Source organism: Wyeomyia smithii, chromosome 2 (genome assembly GCF_029784165.1).
Source record: "Wyeomyia smithii strain HCP4-BCI-WySm-NY-G18 chromosome 2, ASM2978416v1, whole genome shotgun sequence".
In the NCBI taxonomy this organism is placed as follows: Eukaryota; Metazoa; Arthropoda; class Insecta; order Diptera; family Culicidae; genus Wyeomyia; species Wyeomyia smithii.
This window is the reverse complement of record NC_073695.1, coordinates 169,738,571-169,762,965: the sequence shown is the minus strand read 5'-3', so window position 1 is coordinate 169,762,965 and position 24,395 is coordinate 169,738,571. Positions and strand designations below refer to the sequence as shown.

Genomic DNA, 24,395 nt, shown 5'->3' with positions numbered 1-24,395 from the left:
TTTTATAGATTGTTTTTCAATTAAATTCTATTTTCAAATAATATTAGTTCAATCGAATCAAACCACCCAAGATAAAGTATAAAAGAGTGAACTCGACGTTGAGCATTTTTGACGTACTAATACACTTAGTGCCATACACCTACTATTAAATTAATCTACAATTACTCAAAATTGGCTTCCTGCACCGAATGACTCCGTTGAGTGAAATCGACATGAATTTGGGTACTTTTCGTTAACCGTGTAGACTTGGTGTTTACTCTGAGCAACATATCAAGAAAAACCGCCAAATCTATTCTCAGGCGATTAATCCAAAAGAAAACAAAATATCTTACTAAATTTAACAAATAATGGATAATACGAATAGCACTAAGCGAAGTAACGGTATGTTATCCTCAGACACCGAAAACGAGTATGCCGAAATGAGTAGTGTTCAACGTGCGCCGAAAAGAGCGAAACATGCTACGGACCGAGCTTCGGCCAATTTTTATGAAAGTCCAGAAAAAAGTGCTGATACTACGGGCGAAGTACAAGTTCTAATGGAAAATTTAGATAATTTTTTCGATGAAGATGATAGTGACGCGTTCGGACTAGATTTCGAGATGTTGAACGATGCTGAGGTAGGTCTCAGGTTGAAACAATTCTTTTAATCATGTTTCACTTCAGCGTTTTATGATCGTCAAAAACAGGCATAATATTTGCAAATTGAAATTGAAATCTTTGTCCTAAAGCACAAAACACTTAGATTTGATTGCGTACAAAATTGTAATTTGTATTAATCTCGCATTTTAGAGCAAAACATCTTAGCGATGAGCGAAACATTGTGCTAGTTACAAAGCTGTTTTATACTGCAGAAATCGAAGGCTAAACAAGAAAAGATCAGTTGAATACAATACCTAGAAGCCATTTGAGTAATTTTTATCATATTTTAATTGATATCAACATCAGCAACACAGAATTGTTCGGCGAAGGATCAAAGTATTTTGTGAAAAATCTTTCTAACTAATTACAATAATTAGATTGCAATAGCATTAATCTACTAGCTCCGGACATCCGTGGCTTCTTGAAACTGCTATTCTGTTTTTTTATTTCATAATAACTAGATTTCCGATGTTAAAACCTCACAAGGAAAGTACAAGTGAATAAAAGTAACGTGCAAAACCAGATGCAGTATTCTCCCAGCCATCATACAAAAATATCGATAAATGGCTAAGTTAAATTTCAAAGATAACTAGGAGGTTTAATTAAAAGGATATACAGTCTGCAACCGTGCAACCAAACCCAACCAGGCACCAGAAAATATTATTTCCGCAGTAATTGGCATTCAAAGACTGACTAGCCCTGGATCATTTATGCTCCCTGCTGCAATTTTTTGCTATACTATTATTATAAACTATTTAAATGATATATTCTCAAGGAAGATAGATTTTTTTTCCATGAAAGAGAGATTAAAACTACACAGATCAACACATATTTTATCCACGAGCTCAAACTGGAAAAAAAATTAAGAATACTAGTATAATTGCTGTTTAACCATTCCATTAATCATTTCTGGTGCCTCTAGCATAGATAGAAATGCCCCACAACCACAAGCAATTACTCTGCGACTTTTTGGTGCACTTCCGCTTTTGTCGAACAGTGTTATTAATTTCCACATTTACTTGTGTTAATATTTCAGTTTAACAAATAGCGATTGGTTCGGTTTGATTGCATTCTGCGTGACCATATGTAAGCGTAGAAACAGTGTACTCTCGTTGTTTTGGTTAGATTTTCACAGCGACACGCAGTGGCTATATCGCCTACAATCTGTGTAGTGCATACAAAAATCGAGTTTGTTAATTTGTTTGGAAAGTGAGATTCTTAACATTACATTATAACACGTATTTGGCACATTAGTTTTATACTTTACGCTCCGTTTTATTAGTATCTGCACTATGCAGCGACAGCGATAAATCCTCCACTGTTAGTTCTTCGTTATTTTGATTTGTTAAGATAGCGAGCGTTTCTGCAAGATGAAGAACAGAACAGTTTGATTTTATCGACCTAAAAGTATATAATATTCTTTACGCGTGTCATCTTTGATTGAAAGTGTATTCTCTGTTCGATTGGGCATTTGTCCAGTTGTAGTAGGTAAAACTTCGTGGGTCTGATTTTCAGGCGATTCCAAATATTTACCACCTGCATTTATAGTTTCTTCAATTCTATCGCGTACGGGGCTATTTCGTCCTAGTGGATTATTGTATGCAGTTGTATTCATCCAAGCTAGATATACAGCTGGTGCAGTCTTTGGTCTTTTATCACGCAAGCTAAACCTTGACTTCTGCAATGTTGTTATCTTAGGTAGTTTTACATCAACAATATACCTTGTATACCTTTCGCCGTACTCCAGTGCATGGACGGTGACTTTCAAAAAGCTTGTGACTTTCTTCGATCATCAGTCGGTGAAAATTGATTCGGTTGATTAAAAATTGTTTATTGATTTGTATAGTTCTCACTATCCAGTTAATTCCGCGTAAAAGACCATCGTATTCGTTACTCGAAACATCCCAATTACCACAAGGTTCTACCATGCAAGGATTTCGATATTTATTAGCTAGGAATTCTACATCCAAATATTCACAAATATCTACACAGTCTGTGGAACCGGGTAAATCCTGTTTGTTTGCAATTATTAGAAAAGGTTTACCAATTAGGAAATCATGTGCCATTAAATTGTTGAATACTTTGTACGATTGGCAGATGTTATTGATGTTGGATGAGTCAACTACAAAAATTATTCCGTGCACCTGAAATACAAAAGATTCAACATGTTTAATCAATCGATTTGATAATTATACTGTTAGTACTAACATCCAGGAAATAATATTTCCAAATATCTACAAATTCTGGCGCACCGCCGATCTCCTTTATCTGCACGCTACTGTGTTCTGAAAACAAACAACTATTAACATCAAACTGCTAATACTACAATCTGACAAAATCAATTGAATTATTGCGTCTGTAACTCCCAACACTGTCCTGTTAAGTAACAGTGGTGGTGGATAATAAAAAAATCTTACCTATACTGGTGTTAAATATTCTGCATCCTTTTGTTTGAAGATAATCATTTCTAACGAGATGGCATATTTTGTGTGCGATTTCTGTTTTACCAGTATATTGTAAACCCACAATAAGCAATAGTAGAACGTCTCTATGGATGAAAAAAAATTATCTCTTTCGTTGAAAAATATGAAGTTCATACTCTTCTGACTGTTTACGTGATAAACAACCCTTGCAGAAGTTTCCCATGTTATTCACCAGAAACTAGGCTTTTCACAACCTGAGATTCACAACCACCCTGGCTGCATAGTTGGCGATTGGCACTCGAAAAACACTACAGATAATTTTTCGCAAGTTTTACAAACAAATTTATTTATCTTGTGCTATTTGATTTGTTTGAAAAATTTATATGCACCGTTGTCAACGTGTTGCCATGGAAATTGGTGTGGATCACTATCATTGCGTAGAAGCAACCGTCAGCAGAATCAAGAATGAAAATACAAACATATTCAGAGTAGCCGAGAGACTCGCCGTTGCTGCCAAAAGTGAAGTTAAAACAATAAGTTTTCAATAAGAAACTGGTTTTTTGTTTGCGTGTGGAAGAAATGACAATGTTGTTAATACCCCAGTATATGAGCCGTTGCGGAACAGAGTGGTCTAAAGACCATTTTTTTTCAAAAATGAGTTTTTTACATAAACTGTATCTACTCAAGAAGCTGAAGTTATGATACTAGAAAAATTTCGAAAAATCGAACTTCAAAGCTGATTTATACCATGTTGATATTTCGTCCGAAACAGAATTGCCATTCACTTGCCCTGTAGCATGTTACACGTAATGTAACACGAAAAATGTAACACGTCAAATATCATGTAATATGTAACATGTTGTGTTACATGTAATGTTACACGTCACATGTTACATGTGACATGCCATGTACATCATATGTACATGAGACACTAACCATTTTATACAAGTTAACGTTATTTTTATTTATGTTCATGTACATAGACCACTCTGTTCCGAAACGATGTGAGGATTCCAGTAAAATATATATGAAGTCAGAGTGGTCTATGTACATTGGTATGGTAAAATCAGGCTTCTGAATACTCCTCTTCGTTGGAATGTGTAGATGTAAAATATTGCTCTTGATACCAGTAGGCAGTAAACACGTGTTGCATATGCATGCAACTCATAGTTTTGCTTAATTTGATACAGTTCTTCAGAAAAACTAATCAAAGGTAGCTATTTTCACAACCACGAACTTTTATAAACGCAATGCAAAAAAGAGCACGATAACTTACACATCTCCGATTGAGTGAGCACAGATTTTAGCTGCTCAGTTCTCGACGGAGTAAAAATTTGAAATCTAATTGTGATTCCGAACGAATCCTTTACAGAATGAATTGCTCTCGGGTGTTGTAGGATCTCATTTGCTTTGCCTAAATAATGCAGTTGGCATAGCTTGGCTACTAGTAAAGATTGATATTATAGCGTTTCGCGTTGACGGTGTTAAAAGAGATTTTATAGGCTGTTCGCATCTATGCGAACTTACATATGTAGTTATCAAAATGTACGTGATAAGCAAAAATATTTCTTTCTTTCTTGTTCGCTTGGCAAAACTAAACATATATGTATCAGAAACGTCGTCAACGCGAAATTACAAAACCAGATTACATTGCATCATGGTTAGCACAGTAGCTGGCAGAGCAAAAAATGACACTACACACTAGTGAGCAGAGCCTATCGAGCCGATCAGCACAAATTCTTATCAGATGTTACTCTGATCGATTCTTCCTACCTCCGTTCAGAAAGAGCATATATATAATAGCGAACCAAGTATTAATACTGCGAAACAGCACAGTAGGACATTGAGCACCAAACAGTTTTTCCCAACGAACGATTGCGATAATTTCATCAGCTAACTTGATCGCTGATAAAAAACTTGATCGCTGATGATAAAAGAGTTGGTGTATTCGAAAGCCTGGGTAAAATCACTTATTTCGCCAAAAAAAAATGGTAATTTCATGTATTCACCACTTCATAACCTTTATATTATAACATTCTGTTTGAAAGAATCCGTTAAACTGAATTTTATTTAGAGTTTTTTCGAAAATTGCCTCTCCTGACAAATTTGCTCGATGACACATAGACCACTCTGTTCCGCAGCGACTCATATTACTATGCCGTCTGCTTTACTGACGACATCATCTTGTTCTTTTTAAGTAAGTTTTGTTTGTTACTTTTCAGGTAAATTGACATTTTCACATTTTACTAAAAAAACAAAACTTTTAGCAAAAGACGACATTTCATTAGAAATTTTGTACCACATTCAAAACAATAAAATTATCAAAGATATTTCTCCTTTCGGATGGACCCAGGTTAATTTAGTAAAACAATAAACTTTCTATGAACCGGGTCGATGGTGCGAATGCTTTTCCCTGCCTTTTTAAAAAAAAATTATTTTTTTTAGCAGTACACACTCGATCTCAGTCACTGGAAACGATGTAAAATAATGTCGGAGCAAAATCATGGCCAATTTCTCATGCTTGTTGTAGAAGATTATGCAAGTGGCTTGAAGGGTAAATGTATGCTGGAACCTCCTTGGATTTCGTTGCATATTCAGGAAGGTAACACGGTATCATTGTATGGAGTTTACGATTCCAACTACAATTCGTATAGGATCAATAGCCAGGATGGAATGTTTGTAACAGACCCGGATCATCTGGTTTCCGGTACGTCTGTTGTAGGAGCGTTGTATTGTCAGCGACGCGGTGTATTACAAGAACGTTTTCGTGGTATAGAAGCAGATAATACAATTGCAAGTTTTACTGTAAGATTGTGTTAAAAGGTGGCTAAACTGTATATATCTTTATAGATGACAGTTGGAACAATTGTTCACGCGCTTCTACAAAAAGCACTAAGGAATAACTTGTCTACACTCAATGACGTAACTAAAATGGGACAGGAGTACATCAATTCAAAAGAAATGGTCACTACGCTATACGCATGTAAGATGAGCAGAGCTGAAGCTGCAAATGAAATCGAAATATTTTATCCTAAGATTTACGAGTTTATCAAAAATCATATCAGTTATCAGGTATTCTTAAAAAAACAATCGACTTAGTTTTTGAACGAAATTGAAACTGTCCAAATTCTAGCGATCAAGTACAAAATCAGATTTACAAATCTATGCTATAAAAGACATTGAAGAAAACATCTGGTGCCATCAATTGGGATTGAAAGGAAAAATTGACGTCACTGTCGAGGCTAGTTGTGGTCCGAACGAAAAGCATCAGATAATGCCACTAGAATTAAAAACAGGCCGAGCTAGTTTTTCCGCAGAGCATAAAGGTCAGATTGTTTTGTATGAGATGATGATGAATCTTGTAGGGCATAAGGTAGAGAAGGGTATTCTACTATATCTTCGCGAAGGAAAATGTGCACCTCTTTCAAGTAACCGAAATATTAGACGTGATCTTATCATGTTACGCAATGAAGTGGCACATTACTTATCTCGTAGTTTCACCAATACGGAAAGTGAAAGTTTTGATCTTCTCAAGGATACTATGCAACTACCGGAGCCACTTAATAACCAGCACGTTTGTACGCGCTGTCCGTACAATGTAATATGCACCAGCTTTTTGAAACACGAAAAAAAGGAGTTGCCCAAGAATCACAGCATTAGTCTAATTGCTGACGAGTCATTAAGACACCTGAGCAATGATCACATTGATTATTTCATTCGATGGACTGGTCTAATCTTTTTGGAGCATGAAGAAGCAAAAAGAAGTAAGTTGCCAAGGTGAGGGCAGATAAATTACAAATACAATGGAGAAGCAAAAATAGGTTTTGTTTGAGCTGTTTTACTTTTGCTCATGACGTGAAACATTAAAAAAAATAACTAAAATAAACTTGTGAAAAAAATATTATTACCATTCATATATTAAAGTGTACAATAGCAATTGTTTTTAATTTTGCGTATATACCTTGGTTGAACATGAGTTTAATTATGATACAATTGAATGTGCAAAATATAGTCGCATTATAAATACGATATCGTTACTTATCGTATGGCACTTGGCAAATTGTTTCGATTCAAAATATAACACAGTACCGGCCTGCAGGCTTTATTGTTTTTTAATTTTATTTTCTCCAGGTTTCCACATAGACCATCTCTGGACCAAAAGCCCCGAAATTCGTCAAAAGATGGGTCGTGCTGTCCACAATTTGAAATTAGTGGGTCGTGTTTTCAGAACAGGTGACGAATGCTTTCATACTTTCGCTTTAAACTCTAATCAAATCGATTCGATGGGCGGCTCTCAACTTCCGAGTAATATTTAACGTTCAAATGAAAGTTCAATCAAAACTAATACCTTAATACCTTACAGTCTTCGATTATTTATCTCAATGCTTCGAGATCAATGATTATCTTATCTGTAGCACATCCACAAGGATAGCAATCGCAGCGGGACGAGTCGTTGGTGTTGGAAAACGGGAAATTACAATGTCCTTAGAACGAGATCTTAGCCAAAACTATTCAGATGAGTTATTTCATCTCGATAAGTACGAGTCGCAAACAAACATTACGTTTAATTTAACCAATATAGGTGTATTACTGGATAACACAGAAAGATCGTCTAGCCTTAGAAAAATTATAATCGATCGAGAGAGGCCTTCCTTTACGCGAACCGTACCAGCTACAGTTGCTGAGGCAGCAAAAAAAGTTTTACGCGATCTCAACAAACATCAGAAAATCGCAGTGTTGACGGCAATCGGAACTAAAAGCTACTGTCTCTTCAAAGGTCTCCCAGGTACCGGGAAAACTAAAACTGTCGTTGCTCTCATTCGCCTGCTTATAGCTTTGAATAAAAGCGTACTAATCACCAGCAATACACATTCCGCTGTTGATAATGTGTTGAAACGACTATTGCCGCACAAACTCAAATTTATGAGGCTTGGAGCAACGTCAAGAATTGATCCGTGCATAAAAGAATTTTCAGAGCCAGCGTTGACAGAGCAGTGTTCTACTCCAGAAGAACTCGCTGCTGTTTATAACTCATTTGTATGTATATATTGAACCGGACAGATTGAACTTATGGCACTCATAATTACTTTCTTTCAGAAAATAGTTGCTGTAACGTGCTTGGGTGCAGCTCATTCGTTACTAGTGCGAAGAACCTTCGATTTCTGTATTATTGATGAAGCGACGCAAGTATTTCAAAGTGCAGTTATAAGACCGCTGTTATCATCCGACAAATTCGTATTGATTGGAGATCCCGATCAATTGCCACCGGTGGTAAAATCTCGTAAAGCCAAGTAAGTTTTTATAAATGATATAGGACAACTTTCGTTCAGACGTTTTTAGAGGAATAGCAGCAGAGAGACTAATTATAATTATTCTTAATCGAATAATTTCAGGGATCTTGGGGCCGACGAGAGCCTTTTCTTACGGTTGGACAATGAACAATCGTGCTGCGTGCTTCCAACCCAGTATCGCATGAATAAAACTATTACCAAACTGGCTAATGATTTTTCATACAAGGGAAAGCTGTTGTGTGCAAATGAAACAGTAGCAAACGCCACAATAAAGTTACCTGAAATTCAAATAATGCATCAAAAACACAAATTGGAAAAATGGCTTCTACGAGCAACCGCATCCCAGTTGGAGTTATCGGTCGTTTCGATAAACACGTTAAATACGTATAACAGCAGCGTGGCCTATGATGCAGGCCGGAAGCGAGAATATTCTTACTCGACGCAAAACACAGAAGGTGAAACAACTCAACCGAAGACAATCTATGAAAACTATTGTGAAGCTGCAATTATTTTCTATATCATTATGATATTACTCGAGGTAAACCATTTTTAAATAGTGTTAGATATATTCTCAAAACTTTTGTTTTGTCACAGTGTGGGATCGAGAGCAGTTCTATTGGCATTATTGCTCCATTCAGAGCTCAGGTTGAACTTTTGAAATTTTATCTGCAATTAATGGAGAAGCTGTACGCCAACCAAAAGGCTGCACCAGGTGTTAAATACAGCTTAGACATTGAAGTTAATACTGTAGATCAATACCAAGGAAAAGATAAAGATGTAATGTTTAGAGTTACTGAAACTTGTGACTGCATTTAAAACGATTCTTTCATCGACAGATAATACTATATTCATGCACGAAATCGAACAACCCCGAGCTACCCACACCCAGCGAAGGAACCACTCCAAACGAATATGAAATACTCCAAGACAGCCGACGGCTCACGGTGGCAATAACACGCGCCAAGAAAAAACTCATCATTATCGGAGACAATAAAAGTCTTGAAAAGTACACTCCATTTAAAAATCTTTTCCAAAGCATTGCTCCTGCAGGTAAAATTACTCTGCAAGACAGACTACACGGATTTGAATGGAGCGGAGTTTTTAATACGTTAGACGCTTTACACGACTGCGAAACTTAATAAATGTTAACACCGTTAAGTTTTAATTTAGCGTTTAAACTACTTTTATTTTATCCAAATCCCTTTTTTCAATCTGCCTCAATTGTTTTTTACGCATTCGCTTTAGCTTGGCGGGATTTTTAATAATTTGAACTATTTCTGATTTTCGCTCATTTTCCAACCTGCGACGTTTGTTTTCTTCTCGGCGTTGCCTTTTTTCTTTATTCTGTTGTTTGCGATCTTCTTTTATCGAACGAGACAATGCCTTTATATTCTTTATTTCATCTCTGTAGGCTAAATGTTTTGCCGTAGCTTCTCCTCTAATGGACTTTTTAACACTGGAAAATCTGAGAAAATAAAATTAGATTTGATATTAGTGAATGTTGTGAACTTACTTTTCTTTCTGAGTTTTCCAAACACGACCAGATTTTGGCTTTCCCCTGGGTATTAAATGTTCAGGTTTTACAGGTTTCTCCTTGGTTTTAGTATTAACCTCCAGATTTTTTTTCTCTCGAGTATTCTCTTTCGTGTTTTCCGCGGCATTAGCAATCTTTTCTAGTACACTAGATATATCAGGCACACTGTTTGTTTCCATTATGATCAGTCTTAACACATTAGAAACACAATCTAATTCAAGCAAATCCTAGTTCAACGTAGGAATTGAAAATCATTATTATCATGTGCGAGGAAAGATGAACCATCAATAACAACATGCATCATTCATATAATAACAAATAAAACCATGTGCGTTTAAAAATTGACACCAATATCAATAGGATCCGAGATGCCAGATGTTTTTGAAAAATTTCTGTAAAATCGGAAAAATCTGCTTGAAATCTCCTTGAACCTGAACACTCTCATCCAGAGCTTACACGCTCCTTTAATTTTACTCTAAATTTGGCAGCTTTGACTCAGTTTTACCACAGATAACAGACATCCAAGCTAGTTTCGCTTCATGTGTAAAAAGATTCAACGGTTTTTTAGCATGTCGTAATACGCAGTATGGTGGCGCTAAGAACACTTAGTAGTCAACGATTTAATAAAATCGATAGTTTTATTGCCCCTTGCATGACTATTTGGACTTCTGTGATAATCATTCCCAATTTCCCAATTTCTTATTTCGCTTTATCAAATTGACACCTCAGTAGCGCAGTGGCAGTTTTTATTGGGTTCATTGTTTGTTTTGTTTTTCATTTGCAACATTAAGTATATACTTTTGGGCAGCTTAAGTTGAAAATTAGGTTGAATATCAAAACAAAACTATAAGCACAGACAAACAGACGTGCCTCGTCGATGAAAATTTCTGAAAAATCTTCGTCCTTATTCGACACGTTACACTCATGCGCCACCATGTGAGCTTATTGCTTACTAACTTGTTTTCGTAAAACGGTTTTTGTCATTTATAATGGGTGCGCACGCTTCCTTAAATCAACACCAGTGGCATTACTGACGGTTTTTGTCTTTGATAATAAATGTGCACGCTTGCTTATAGCGACACTAGCGGCATTACTGCCCACTAGGCAAAATTTCAAATTATTCGTTATTTCTCTGGTCGATGAAATCATCATTGAGTGGCACGTCTGTTTGTTTGTGCTATAAGTGTTACACGAACCATTGGCATCCTTATACCGAGTAACAGTGAATGACAACGAAGTCATGTCCTGGGCTCAAACTCATTTGTGCCCGCTGTCAGCTGTCAGATAAAGGTGTATGATAAGTGGCGGTGATATCACATACATAAGACATACGTAACACTGGCGTTTTTTTCTGGTACACGTTGCCCCATAGTACTCCGTACCTCGCCCTGTCAAACTGCTCGATAAATAATGAACCAAATGAATTTTTTTTTCGGCCTTATCGAGCCCCAAAGAAAATCCCATAAGGAACTGTCAAAATGTTATTCACAAAATCAATGCAGCATTTTTCGAGTAGGAACGAGACAAATGCAGGGATGCGTAGGAACACTGCCTTCAATAACAACTCAAACAGAGGTTTTTTTACAGAGGTTGGTACTTTCGAGTAGTTCATTTTGTACCAACTTTTTTGGAAGATTTCTTCCTGAGTGTTACGGTTGTCTTATGTATGTGGTGATATGCTATCTCGTTTACACATACGTTGAGATGTTCGCCTTTGAAACATGGCGCGGTGCCATTGGGCTGGTGTTACACGATTGATTGGGTGATACTGAGTATCGATACTTTCTCGATTGTCATTGTATCGATACCAGACTTCACGGTTTCAAGTATACTTTATTAATATATATAGGTATCAAGCACTGACCATTGCTGGAGCGATTTTTTATTACCCTACCAAGGTTGCATGATAGAGATTTTTTGTCTATATAATAAAATATTTCTGTCAAGCGTTTCGATAACGCTAGTATCGATACCCATCACCCAAACTGCGAAATCGTGTGCGAGATTCGACTGTGATAATCGTGCATTTCGGGGTAGTCCAATTTGGCGTAAAAGTCGCAATACAGCTTTTATCGATATTATCGCAATAAGAAGGGTTGCGGTTTTTAATGTAGAAATTTCGAGCAGTCGTAATTTGTACACAATCGACAATTTTATTCCTTCCCAGCTTATATTTACGATAAATATGTTTGTTTTAAAGTTGATTTGAAAAAAAAACACCCACCTTACAAAATCAGTGTTATATCATTGCAAAATCAGCGACTCTATAACCTGTGATAATGTTCATGCGTCTGGCAGCTTTGACTGTAATCCAGCGCTGCCATCACTAAACTGGTTAGAGTCGCAAGTTGCAGAAAGATGTCGTTAGCATTCCAAACGAGTAAAAGTTTGAAACCTTACACACGGTTTCTGGAGTTTTTTGTTCTAGCTTGGATGTCTGTTATCTGTGGTTTTACATTGTCTCTTAAAACGTCAAAAATTGAGTAAGTTTCGTTTACCGAACTGAGTAACAGCTACTCAGATTGTCATAATTTTCTGCTTTACTCTTTTTTTAAGTGGTATTGAAAACATTTAAAAACGTTTCGCTAAAAATAAGTTGTTTGAAAAAACGTGTCGTATTGTTGTTTGAAAAAAGTGTTTTTTATTAGGTTTAAAATTAGTATATTTGACACGGCACGATAAATTTTCTGTTTTACTGAGCCAAGTACAATTCGTATTAATTCTACGTTAGCAGGGAAAAGAGGGAGGCCTTTTATTTATTCTCGCGGCCGACTACGAGCTAGTGGGGATTTAAGGTGAGAGGAGGGAAATACAATTCTTGCTTAAAACTAATTAAGATATACGATCTATTTGTGTTTCGACTGGTGTTCTTTTTTGTTTTTTAAACATAGATTTAGGCTCTTCGTGTTCGTGTCTCCAGCGTCGTATACGGGTATTCTGACTAATAGACAAAAGAATTTTAAATTTTAATGTCAGTCTTTTTCAAATAACAGTACAGTTGTGTCATGTACTGGAGATCACCGCTTCCCAGAATGTCTCTAACGGGTACGTTCGGTTGTTTTCCTCGGGCCCGGAGGGAATCTATAAGCTCGGACCTAACATCACAGAATTCGGCACACGACCAAACAACATGCTCGATGTCATGGTAGCCATCGCCACAAACGCAGTGATTACTGTCTACAAGCCCTATACGAAAGAGATGCGTGTTTAACGTGTAGTGATTGGACATAAGTCTGGACATCACGCGAATGAAGTCCCGACCTACATCCAACCCCTTGAACCATGCTTTCGTCGATACCTTAGGAAAAATGGAATGTAGCCACCGTCCCAGTTCATCTGAGTTCCATGATGATTGCCAACTGTTGAGTGTTCTCTGACGCAAAATGCTATAAAATTCATCATAAGCAATTGGTCTTTCATAAATATCGCCATCAATAGCACCCACCTTAGCTATAGAGTCAGCCTTTTCGTTACTCGGAATCGAGCAATGAGAAGGGACCCACGCTAAGGTAACCCGGTAATTTTTATCTGTTAAAGCACTTAAAAACCGCCGTATTTTCCCCAGGAAATACGGGGTGTGCTTCACAGGCTTCGTCGATCGCAGAGCCTCAATGGCACTGAGACTATCTGTGAAGATGAAGTAGTGGTCTATGGGTAGGGTTTCGATGATTCCAAGAGAGTACTGAATAGCAGCAAGTTCTGCGACGTACACGGAAGCAGGAGCATCGAGTTTGTAGGAGGCGGTAAAATTTTCGTGGAAAACACCGAAGCCAGTGGACTCATCTAGATTTGATCCGTCAGTGTAAAACCTTTTATCATAACTAACATGTTTAAACTTATTGGAAAAAATTTTAGGGATCTCTTGGGGTCGCAATTGATCCGGGATACCAGAAATGTCTTGTTTCATGGTAGTGTCGAAGAATATAGCATTATTAGAAGTATCTAAAAGTGCGACATTGGAGGAATCGTATGAAGAAGGATTAATATCTTGAGCCATATAGTCAAAATATAAAGTCATAAATCTGGATTGAGATTGAAGGTCGACCAACCTCTCGAAATTTTCAATTACTAATGGGTTCATAACTGTGCATCGAATTAGCAACCGGTAAGAGAGATTCCAAAAACGATCTTTCAACGGAAGAATACCCGCTAACACTTCAAGACTCATCGTATGGGTCGACTGCATGCAACCCAAGGCAATACGCAAAAAACGATATTGTATTCTTTCTAGTTTCAAAATATGCGTGTTCGCAGCGGAGCGAAAGCAGAAACAACCGTACTCAAGAACTGACAGTATTGTTGTTTGGTATAACCTCAGAAGGTCTCCTGGGTGGGCTCCCCACCAGGTTCCGGTAATCGTACGAAGAAAATTAATCCTCTGTTGGCATTTTCGTGTCAGATACCTAATATGACAAGCCCAGGTGCATTTAGAGTTGAACCAGACCCCGAGATATTTAGCGACTAAAACCTGAGAGATCGTTTTACCCGTTAGTACGAGCTGCAGCTGAGCTGGGTTATGGTTCCTAGAAAAAACGACCAGCTCAGTTTTCTCCGGAGAGAATTTGATACCCAGCTTAAGAGCCCAATCAGACAAATTGTCTAAGGTATCTTGCAATGGTCCTTGCAGATCGCTAGCCTCGCTACCAGTAATGGATACAACGCTATCGTCTGCAAGTTGCCTTAGCGTGCATGAATTTGCAAGACATTCATCGATGTCATTGACGTAAAAATTATATAAGAGAGGACTTAAACATGAGCCCTGGGGAAGGCCCATGTAACTAATTCGGGAAGTTGTCGAATCGCCATGTGAGAAATACATATGCTTTTCTGACAACAAGTTGAGCAAAAAGTTATTCAAATTTGGTGAAAGTCCCTGCGAATGAAGTTTCGCGCTTAAAACATCTACAGAGACAGAGTCAAAAGCCCCCTTAATATCCAAGAACGCAGAAGCCATTTGCTCTTTCCGAGCAAATGCGACTTGAATTTTAGTAGAAAGCAACGCTAGGCAATCGTTCGTCCCTTTGCCCCGGCGAAAGCCAAATTGAGTATCTGTAAGTAAACCGTTTGTTTCGACCCATTTGTCTAACCGTAAGAGGATCATTTTCTCCATTAATTTCCGGAGGCAAGAGAGCATCGCAATCGGCCTATATGAATTGTGATCAGAGGCAGGTTTCCCGGGTTTCCCAATAGCAATGACTTTCACCTCCCTCCAGTCATGTGGAACAATATTTAGCTCAAGAAACTTGTTGAACAAATTCAACAAGCGTCTTTTTGCAGAGTCGGGTAGATTCTTCAACAGGTTGAATTTTATTCTATCTAACCCTGGAGCCTTATTGTTGCACGACAGGAGAGCCATTGAAAACTCCAACATCGAAAATGGAGGCTCTTCCGTAGTTACTATAAACGCGTCGCGAAAGGTTTTCTGTTCCGGTACAGAGTCCGGACAGACCTTTTTGGCAAAATCGAGTATCCAGCGATCTGAATACTCCTCACTCTCATTCGAAACGTCACGGTTCCACATGCGCCTGGCGGTATCCCAAAGAGTGCTCATCGCTGTTTCCCTCGACAACGCGTTTACGAACCGCCGCCAGTACCCGCGTTTTTTCGCCTTTACTAAGCTCTTCATCTGCCTGCCCAGTGCCTCGTACTTTCGAAGCAGGTTGACAGTGCCGTACTCCCGGTAGTCCTTATACGCTGCGGACCTTCGCACGTACAGCTCAGAGCACTCTTTGTCCCACCATTTGTTGGGAGGGCGCTGTCTGATCATTACCCCGGGTATCGGTTTCGTCTGAGCTTGAGTCGCGGCGTCGATTATCAAGCCAGCTAAGAACGCGTATTCTTCCTCCGGAGGAAGTTCCTCGTGAGTCTCGATAGATTCCGCTATAATAGACTCATAACGCTTCCAATCAATATTACGTGTAAGGTCGTAGGAAATATTGATTGGGTTCGGGGGAGTTGAACCATTAGCAATTGATATAACGATTGGATTCTGAAAAAAGAATAGCACTTTTTGATCCCTAAAAGTACCCCTCCACCGTGTGAGTCTCGATCTCGACGAATAATGTTAAAATCGTGGAAATTGAGTTGATCGTTCGAATTGAGAAAGGTTTCACAGAGCGCGAATGCGTCACAATTGTATGTATTCATCAAATGAGAAAATAAATCGAATTTGGGGATGATACTTCTGCAATTCCACTGTAATACAGTGAAAAAATTCCTAACCTCTTTCGCCGTCTTAGTCATCGAAAGATATAATAACTGAAATGAGGGGCCAAGTTGCTGCTAGTTGCTTCAAAAAGGTTTTCACTGTAGGAAGAAGGGCAAGAAGAATATTTTGTAGGGGATCTGGTATGTTGAATGTTTTAAATATCCAGTCCACAATATCAGAAGATTTTATGAACCCTGTTTCTTTTTTATCTTCTGATCGAGAAATGGGTGCACGAGGGGTTTTTGGTGCCCCAGGAAGCGGTGGGTACTCCTGGTTTGATTTGAAATTAAAACCGGGGGGTACTTGCTTCAGTTTTTCTTCACCGTTCCTTTTTGTGTTGTCTTATTGGTCATTCCGCTAGGGGTTATCTTACGACCTTTGCGAGAAAGATTAGGAGAGTTTAGCATTCTCCTCTTCCTAGATCCCTCTGGCAAGGCATAGGAACACCCTTCGACGGGATCGTCAGATGTACCCTCATCAGTTGGCAAGATGGAAAAGATGTTCCCTGTCAAGGGTGGCTCAGCCCTCTTAAGCATTTCTGCAAAAGAGCGCTTTGATCGTTCCTTAAGGGAACGCTTAATTTTTTCCTCGCGCTGTTTGTACGCGGGACATGCCGGAAGGTCATGCCGAGTTCCCTCGCAATAAAGACACTTTTCAGTATCCCCACTGCAAGCGTTCTCAGCATGATTGCCTCCGCACTTGCTACAGCGTGCCTTGTTGCAGCAGTAGGTGGCTGTGTGACCTAACTGCTTACAGTTTTGGCAATGCATGACCCGCGGTACGAACAGGCGTACAGGTAGACGAACCCTGTCCAAGCGGACGTAGTTCGGCAGCGCGGATCCGGCGAATGTTACTCGGAAGGAATCCGAAGGGAGGAATTTCTTCTTCCCTTCTTCGATGGATACTGAATGCAATTGCTTGCAATCCAGTATCTTTACACTTTGCATCAAGGGGTTTTTAAAACAGCCAACTCCATGACGCAAAATGTCATCGACAGTGAGATTCCCCTCGGTAACCACACCGTCGATTTCTACATCCTTGGCAGGGATGTACACGCGATACTCTCTCGTGAAGAGCTCGTAGCCAGCAATTTCGTTTGCTTGCTTCAAGCTACTCACGACAACTCGCAGTTTGTTCGGCCTCACCTTCGTAATCTCGGTTACGGCCGAAAAATGTTTTGCCAGGTCTTTGCCAATTTGAATAATATTCAATGGCTTCTTTATGGGCCGGAAAAAACAACGTAGGGACCGCCAGCGGCATCTGGGTAAGCTTTTACCCGTACTTCCGGTACTCTTGGTACAGGACTTGGCAAAGGGGAGGGCACAGGGGAAGGTAGGGGTGAGCTGATGGGAGAAATTTCAATTTCTTCCCCGTTTGTTTCCACCTCCAGGAAAAGTTGCACCTGCATGTCGTCCATTTTGCGGGAGCGTTACGCTCTACCGCACACAGACGATAAATATTCGAATATGGGGGGGGGAGGGGGTTCAAGTAGTTGATATTAAATTTTAAAAACAATTTTTCAATCTACAATGGATCAAATAAAAAAAAAGACAGTAATACTAATACTAATAACAATAGTAATAATAATAATAATAATAATAATAATAATTGTAGTAATAATAATAATAATAACAATAATAATAATATCAATAATAATATTGATAATAATATTATAACATAGTAATAATATTGATAATTATAGTAAAAATTCTAAATGTAATACTTCACCGAACGTCTAAGTCACGACCTCACGGCTGATAGTTGGATTAAGACAGACACTCGACTCCGCAGAACAAACAATGACGATCCAGCTTCGTGTTGTGACACAGTGGCCGTATCTTACACGCGACCTTGTAGATGCCACTTGTAGTTGACTTCCACTCGCTCGATCGTATGATGGTCCGTGCTGCTAGGGGGGTAACAGCGGTGCGGGAGAATTATTCTTGCTGATATATCAGCCGCGTATCGAATCACTGGCGGGGTAGCCTGCCCCTACCAGTGTGCAGATGTTTCTGCCGATATACAACAGGCTATTGTTATCGCGCAACACAAGAACTAATCGACAAAAAAACACCCGTACGATAACTCGTGTATTGTTATTTTGCGAACTCAAACGGAGATAAACAATTTGCGTCTAATCGAGACGAAAGCAAAACAACGAATGTGAAGTGTTTTTTATATGTGTATTAGAGTTCCTTCAGATATGAGAATTGTTATGGATTTTTTGGCATGTGTACTATTTGAAACCTCAAGTCACAGTTCCCGGGTAACAGTGAACCGTATTGCTGCGGTTTTTAATGAAGCTGCTAAGGCAGAAGATACACTAATGATTTAATAAGGTTTGTTTTTTTATTACATATATGTATATGCAAATTACAAAGATTTGAAAAAAAAACTTTTGATTTTGTTATTATTGTATGCAACCACCTCCCTGACACCGTAATCCTTTTACCTATAGTTTGACAGTACCCCCATTATGACGAACCCCTCGATGCCTAGCCCCAAACAACAATGGCCGCAAAGGAAAGACATCTGACGTGCTATTTACTCCCGTTCAGTGTTGCCTAATCTATCGATGTCGCTGTTTATAGCAAAGTGAAGCACAGCAGTGTAACATGCCATTTCATTCCCTCGTATACAAAAATACAGGCTACGAACGTGTCAGGGAGGTGTATGCAACAATCCTCTGGCAGTTTCATTCATCAAAGGGATCAAAAGTCAAAACGAGCAAACTGAGTAGCTTTTGCTCAGTTTCATTTCAACGCTTTCTAAGAAGAGGGTAATTCCTACTCAATTTCTGTCACATGGTGACTCTACCCATAAATGAGTAATATCAGAAAAACTCTGTTCAGAGTAGGTTCACTTTTAACGAAAGTGAGTGACATTTCACTCAGTTTAGAGTTAAATTTGACGAGCGTGTAGGGCATCCGTAACAGTGCGCTACTATTTAAGTTGTTATGGCGACTGTGTACAGCGTGGCTATTTTGCTCACTCACCCGTTTTCATACCGGTCGTTGCTATCGTCTTTGTTTGACGTTTCTCCAGCATACACGCTCGTAAATAATAACTCTAAAATGAGTAACATTTGACGCATTTTCGTAAAAAGTGGAACAACTCTTAAATTGAGTAACTCCACAAATACTCAAAACTGAGTAACATTAGGCGTCTTTAAAATGAGTCATTATTACTCAAAATTTGAGTATGACATTACTCATTTTTTGGGTACAGTTCAGTTTCATTACTGGCTAGAAATCCGCCACGGCCAATAAACGTTCATCAATAATTACCTTGTGATAAAAGTAAACAGTTATAATGCCTTCTGAGGCGCACACAATTAAAAAACATATGTCACAAACTGAAGCACATCGTAATCATCTTTCAAAATGGACGTCGTTATATGCGACGTTACTCAGAAAGAAGTTATATGAAGGGAACCCAAAAAGTGAGTCAAAGTTACTCAAAATCAAAAAGGACTTCTACTCATTTTTTGACGTCTACGAACATCGTTCTAAACTGAGTCAGAGTTGCTCAGTTCATGAGTTATTATTTACGAGCGTGCAGCGCTGCTATCGGGCTGCTAAATTTGAGAGCGCGATGCTTGCCGGAGGCCCGGCCGCTATTTCTCTAGCGTGTTTAGCAGCGACCGGTACGGTATGAAGATATGATAGAGCGCTACCAAACGGGGTATAGAAGCGCACCATTAAGGATGCCCTTAGATCATTGAAACATAGATATCCAACTCAACCAATAATCCAGCTTTCTACGAGCGGTAATGGCGGAAGGATATTTCCATTGAACTGAAATTAGTTAGATGGATTTGACACATAACGGATGTTGTCATACTACTGGTTCAATGGATTTTTCCATTGAACTAGTATTATTATATGTCAAATCCATACAAAAAGTACTAGTTCAATGGAAATATCCAATGAACTACAGTTTGGCAACCTACAGCACATGTCAAATTCATCCGCCATTACCGCTCGTGGAAAGCTGGATACGGGCAACAAAAATGTGGCGCCCCTCCGAATATGATGGCGGTTGGGTGAAGTACATTTAATGAGCACACACAGAAAAATATTAAGGTAATTGCTATCTTTTTAAGCTTGGTCAGATTTGAGCGGTGTTTTTAACAGACTAATCTATATGGTCTAAATAATAATAACACAGATAACAGACATCCAAGCTAATTTTGCTTCATGTGTAAAAAGACGCAACGGTTTTTTAGCATGTCGCAATACGCAGTATGGTGGCGCTAAGAACACTTAAGGCATCCTTAACAGTGCGCTTCTATACCCCGTTTGGTAGCGCTCTATCATCACTTCATACCGTACCGGTCGCTGCTAAACGCGCTAGAGAAATAATAGCCGAGCATCCGGGGAGCATCGCGCTCTCAAATTTAGCAGCCCGATAACAGCGCTGCTAAAGGTTTATGCTGGATGAAATGTCAAACTGAGACGATAGCAACGACCTAAGAGAAGAGTGGCCAAGATGATACCTCGGTTTTCTCCAGGTTTTTTGCTCCAAACGTGATTGGCTGATTTTGACAGCACGCGTGTGTGACAATATTCAAAAGGGGTTCAGCTTGCCGTGTTGCTCAACAGCTGGTGTTCGACCCAATCATTGAGTAAGTAAAAGTGAAATATTGTGGACATAATTTTTTTTTTCGTTGCGACAAAGAAAGCAAAAAAGAATTTGAATGAAGTGCCAAGAGTTTGGTCGTAAAATTTTATCGATTTCCCAAGGATGCAGAACCTTATCGACAGTGGTTAAAAACATGCGAAAAATCTGAAAAAGATATACCAAATTTTAAAATCTCACGCAATAGTCGAAAATGCAGTGAAGGTATTTCTTTTTATTATTATGTTGTTTATTTAGTTGTTCGTGGTAACGTGAAATCAAGCTTTTCTCGAAAACAAGCAATTTCCCCCTTGATTTTGCAACAGGAATTAAGTGTTTTGCCGAATATTTTTCATTCTGCTCTCTATAAAAAGTCCGGAGAAGTCAGAAAAACAAAAAAAAAGTTTGACAGTGGTAGTATGATGATATAAAACTGGACGCAGTTTTGTTGTTTTGTTTTATATGTTGTTTGTAATCTAATTTTCATTGTTGTGTTTTTGTTAAATAAAAATATCAAATAAATAATTTTTTCTGGTTGCACTGGATTTTGCGTAAGGCAGACGAAAATAATGTTCAACCGGGGATAAGTTTCATAGCAAAGAAGAAGAGAAAGAAGCCACTTGGCCACTCTTCTCTTAGGCAACGACCGGTGTGAAAACGGGTGAGTGAGCAAAATAGCCGCGCTGTACACAGCCGCCATAACAACTCAAATGGTACCGCACTGTTAAGGATGCCCTTAGTGGTCAATGATTCGATAAAATCGATAGTTTTCCAGCTCTAATCGATATTATTGCAATAAAAACGGTTTTTAATGTAGAAATTTCGAGCAGTCGTTTTTGTACATAATCGACAATTTTATTCAATCCCAGTTTATATTTGCGATAAATTTGTTTGTTTTAGTGTTGATATGGAAAAAAATACACAAACATCACAAAAACAGTGTTAAACCGTTGCAAAAACAGCGACTCTATAATAATCTGTGAGAATTTTTATGCGTCTGGCAGCTTTGACTATAATCCAGCGCTGCCATCACTAAAGTAGTTAAAGTCGCAAGTTGCAGAAAGATGTCGTTAGCATTCCAAACGAGTAAGATTTTGAAATCTTACACACGATTTCTGGAGTTTTTTGTTCTAGCTAGGGTATCTGTTATCTGTGGTTCAGTTTAGTTTCTTCCGCGGTTTCTTCCGACTTTACAAACACATCATAGAACAACTGCGTGTTCAACCAACATGGACTACGAGAATGATTTCAACGTATTTGTTTTTGTAAACCGGACTGATGGCGCAGTGGCGGCTGAGATGGTTGCAGTGTTGCAAGAACATCAAAAATAAACTTCGAAAGTGAGCCTGACCGCTAGTTTATCAGGGACGTCTCGATAATTTTTATTTAAATGCACAATACCAACTTTCATTGTAGCGTTTTTAAGCGATTTTTATTCTTCATTTAAAATTCGAAGGACAATGACATAGAATTCAAAAAATTTAAGTTTTGCTCAGAAAATTACACTTTTTTAGCAGATATATAAAAATCAATCAGAAATCCGCGAATAGCGCGGGGGCCTAGTGTGGTTGGTAACGTCTCCGCCAACCACGCTCGACGCCTGGGTTCGAATCCCACCGCCGACATAGGTGTCGATGGTTGTGAGGTGGCGTGATCCACTCACAACCAACCCAACTGGTCTAGATTGAATCCTAGCCGACACCGGGAGATTTTCTGAGGCGAAAAATCTCTGGGATCACGCCTTCCATCGCATGAGGAAGTACGCCGTTGGCGCCGGTCCGTTAATAAACGGGTCGTGAGTTAGGGTCCTGGGTGTGGAGTCGCCTCCCTGGGCGTCGTTGATTGGCCACAACACAACAGTGGCGGAACTAGTCCGACGGAAAATAAGCGAGAATAAAAAAAAAGAAATCCGCGAATAGCTAAACAACCCAATTAAAAATCAACTGGATGTCAAAATAGCTTGTCAAATTGAATTTGACAATCAAATGTCAGATTTTTGGGGTATTGGGGGGAAATATTTATTTGTCTGAGTTATGAGTGTTCATTTAGAAGAATTCATTTAGTTCGTCTAGAAGAAGTCTAGATAAACATTTCAAAGGGTCCTTTCTGCTTTCATCGTTTTTCCCGAGCGCCTTATCATTTTGGTAATGGTTAAGCTTCAGTTACTCTCCCAACCGTGGTTTTCATTTAGAAGGCTAGAGTGATCCCTCCGCTATCAACTTGTGCAAATAACGTGTCCTAAAAGGTGTTTAATGAGTTGTGGTGATTGAATGAAAGTTATCGATCGAAGCAGATAGGACCTTTTGAAATGTTTCTCTAGAAGTATGTTCATTCATTTGTTACTTAATATTCATGAGAAATAACAAGGTTTAGAAAAAAAATTATACATTAAACGCTCACTTTGTTGTCAATTCAAGCATATTATGCTTGAACTCTGCTTCTTCGATGATCTTTGTTTTGGAATGGAAGAGTTATCCGTTTTCGCTTAGAACCTAACAGCAAATTCCTTTGCAGAATATAACATGTATTTTATTCAAGATCATCATGGTTTTCAAATGTAAAATACCTTTTCGAAAACATTACTGTTTAAATCGGTTGATTCGATTTTGCATAATCGAAACAAACACCCCGCTTACACCTTATGAAATTTTAGTCATTTGGGTCAGTCGACCCAACATAGTGAATCGAATCAACTAGTTGGGTCGTAGTGGTGGCCCAACCAGCGAGTATCGACTGTAACCGAAAAAAACAGCTTGCTTATATTTTGCGACGTACGCCGATTTGAAAAGTTAGGCCATTGTCATGCTGAATGCGGCGCGGCGCGAACTGCGTCTTTTCTCACGGTGAGGAATTATATCAGCAATGAAAACTCATGTGCGTCAAAACAGATCCCGAACTGTTCCGTCCAGTTCGCACCGCGCCGTACTCACACGGAAAACGAAAAGTACCCGAATTCATGTCGATTTCACTCAACGGAGTCGTTCCGTGCAGGAAGCCAATTTTGAGTAATTGTAGATTAATTTAATAGTAGGTGTATAGCACTCAGTGTAATAATACGTTAAAAATACTCAACGTTGAGTTCACTCTTTTATACTTTATCTTGGGTAGTTTCATTCGATTGATTTAACATTATTTGGAAAAAGGAAATAATTGAAAAACAATCTATAAAATCTATCTTAGTATTTATTCAAGTACCTTCCAATTTGGGATCACTGGCTTCATAAATTTTCCCTGTTAGCGCCTCCGCTTCAGCTCCATTCTCACAATTCATTGTTAATCTTGTTTTTAATTGACGGCTATTATTAACAAACAGATGCACATAAACCGTTCGTCACTTAAAATCACCAACTCAGTGACTCAAAACTACCAATTTTCACTAATATTTACCACTTTCACGAAATCAATCTCATCACTCGGGTTTTCAATTTTTCAACCAGTTTGATTTTTCATCCAATGTTGGGTTCAAACTACTCGACGTTGGCTTTTTATCAAAACACCGCCTTTGAGTAAGAGCATGTTTAAAATCTATCAAGTTGAAATGACTCAGCGTTCGCATTGCAAAATTACGCAACACGTAAGTTGTATAATGTTTACATCATTTCAGGTAGTTTGTACCGCGAATTACTTCAGTGTAGCAAGTCAGTGACAGATGTAATAGGCGATCAACACGCAATTCGACG

At 38.6% G+C, this 24,395-nt stretch overlaps 3 protein-coding genes across 12 annotated transcripts; 1 reads left to right on the top strand and 2 right to left on the bottom strand.

Annotated features, from left to right (window-relative positions):
* The first annotated feature begins 249 nt into the window (after window positions 1–249).
* Window positions 250–9,518, top strand: LOC129722521 (DNA replication ATP-dependent helicase/nuclease DNA2). 6 transcript variants are annotated; one of them, XM_055675999.1, is made up of 11 exons: window positions 480–617; window positions 5,508–5,664; window positions 5,717–5,855; window positions 5,913–6,134; window positions 6,196–6,826; window positions 7,194–7,367; window positions 7,426–8,099; window positions 8,160–8,353; window positions 8,456–8,891; window positions 8,948–9,130; window positions 9,190–9,518. In XM_055675999.1, the coding sequence occupies exons 2-11, from the start codon at window positions 5,621–5,623 to the stop codon at window positions 9,490–9,492; spliced, it is 3,000 nt and encodes a 999-aa protein (XP_055531974.1). In that variant the 5' UTR covers window positions 480–617; window positions 5,508–5,620; the 3' UTR covers window positions 9,493–9,518. The 6 variants fall into 6 exon arrangements, with proteins under 6 accessions (XP_055531972.1, XP_055531971.1, XP_055531974.1 ...); XM_055676000.1 differs by having other exon boundaries at window positions 481–617; window positions 5,511–5,664; XM_055676001.1 differs by lacking the exon at window positions 480–617 and adding an exon at window positions 943–5,259.
* LOC129722522 (ADP-ribosylation factor-like protein 13A) lies at window positions 499–4,537 on the bottom strand. Of its 5 annotated transcripts, none has more exons than XM_055676006.1 (7): window positions 3,239–4,017; window positions 3,057–3,187; window positions 2,848–2,924; window positions 2,370–2,783; window positions 2,065–2,317; window positions 1,868–2,002; window positions 501–1,803 (listed from the first exon to the last, which is right to left on the bottom strand). In XM_055676006.1, the coding sequence occupies exons 1-6, from the start codon at window positions 3,283–3,285 to the stop codon at window positions 1,896–1,898; spliced, it is 1,029 nt and encodes a 342-aa protein (XP_055531981.1). In that variant the 5' UTR covers window positions 3,286–4,017; the 3' UTR covers window positions 501–1,803; window positions 1,868–1,895. The 5 variants fall into 5 exon arrangements, with proteins under 5 accessions (XP_055531982.1, XP_055531981.1, XP_055531980.1 ...); XM_055676005.1 differs by adding an exon at window positions 4,339–4,537 and having other exon boundaries at window positions 502–2,002; window positions 3,239–3,572; XM_055676004.1 differs by adding an exon at window positions 4,114–4,350 and having other exon boundaries at window positions 502–2,002; window positions 3,239–3,572.
* Window positions 9,513–10,318, bottom strand: LOC129722523 (coiled-coil domain-containing protein 86). The gene is made up of 2 exons (XM_055676008.1): window positions 9,867–10,318; window positions 9,513–9,818 (listed from the first exon to the last, which is right to left on the bottom strand). The coding sequence occupies exons 1-2, from the start codon at window positions 10,064–10,066 to the stop codon at window positions 9,527–9,529; spliced, it is 492 nt and encodes a 163-aa protein (XP_055531983.1). The 5' UTR covers window positions 10,067–10,318; the 3' UTR covers window positions 9,513–9,526.
* Between the last annotated feature and the right edge of the window lie 14,077 nt (window positions 10,319–24,395).

What these genes read in the sequence shown, in the direction of transcription:
- LOC129722521 (XM_055675996.1), top strand. Translation starts at nt 348, where the DNA reads ATGGATAATACGAATAGCACTAAGCGAAGTAACGGTATGTTATCCTCA. An exon ending in GGGCGGCTCTCAACTTCCGA is followed by an intron (nt 7,368 to 7,425) that starts GTAATATTTAAC and finishes AATACCTTACAG; the next exon opens with TCTTCGATTATTTATCTCAA. An exon ending in GTAAAATCTCGTAAAGCCAA is followed by an intron (nt 8,354 to 8,455) that starts GTAAGTTTTTAT and finishes GAATAATTTCAG; the next exon opens with GGATCTTGGGGCCGACGAGA.
- LOC129722522 (XM_055676005.1), bottom strand. Translation starts at nt 3,285, where the DNA reads ATGGGAAACTTCTGCAAGGGTTGTTTATCACGTAAACAGTCAGAAGA. An exon ending in GCACTGGAGTACGGCGAAAG is followed by an intron (nt 2,318 to 2,369) that starts GTATACAAGGTA and finishes ACAACATTGCAG; the next exon opens with AAGTCAAGGTTTAGCTTGCG. An exon ending in TTCAATCAAAGATGACACGC is followed by an intron (nt 2,003 to 2,064) that starts GTAAAGAATATT and finishes TTCATCTTGCAG; the next exon opens with AAACGCTCGCTATCTTAACA.
- LOC129722523 (XM_055676008.1), bottom strand. Translation starts at nt 10,066, where the DNA reads ATGGAAACAAACAGTGTGCCTGATATATCTAGTGTACTAGAAAAGATT. An exon ending in TGGAAAACTCAGAAAGAAAA is followed by an intron (nt 9,819 to 9,866) that starts GTAAGTTCACAA and finishes TTATTTTCTCAG; the next exon opens with ATTTTCCAGTGTTAAAAAGT.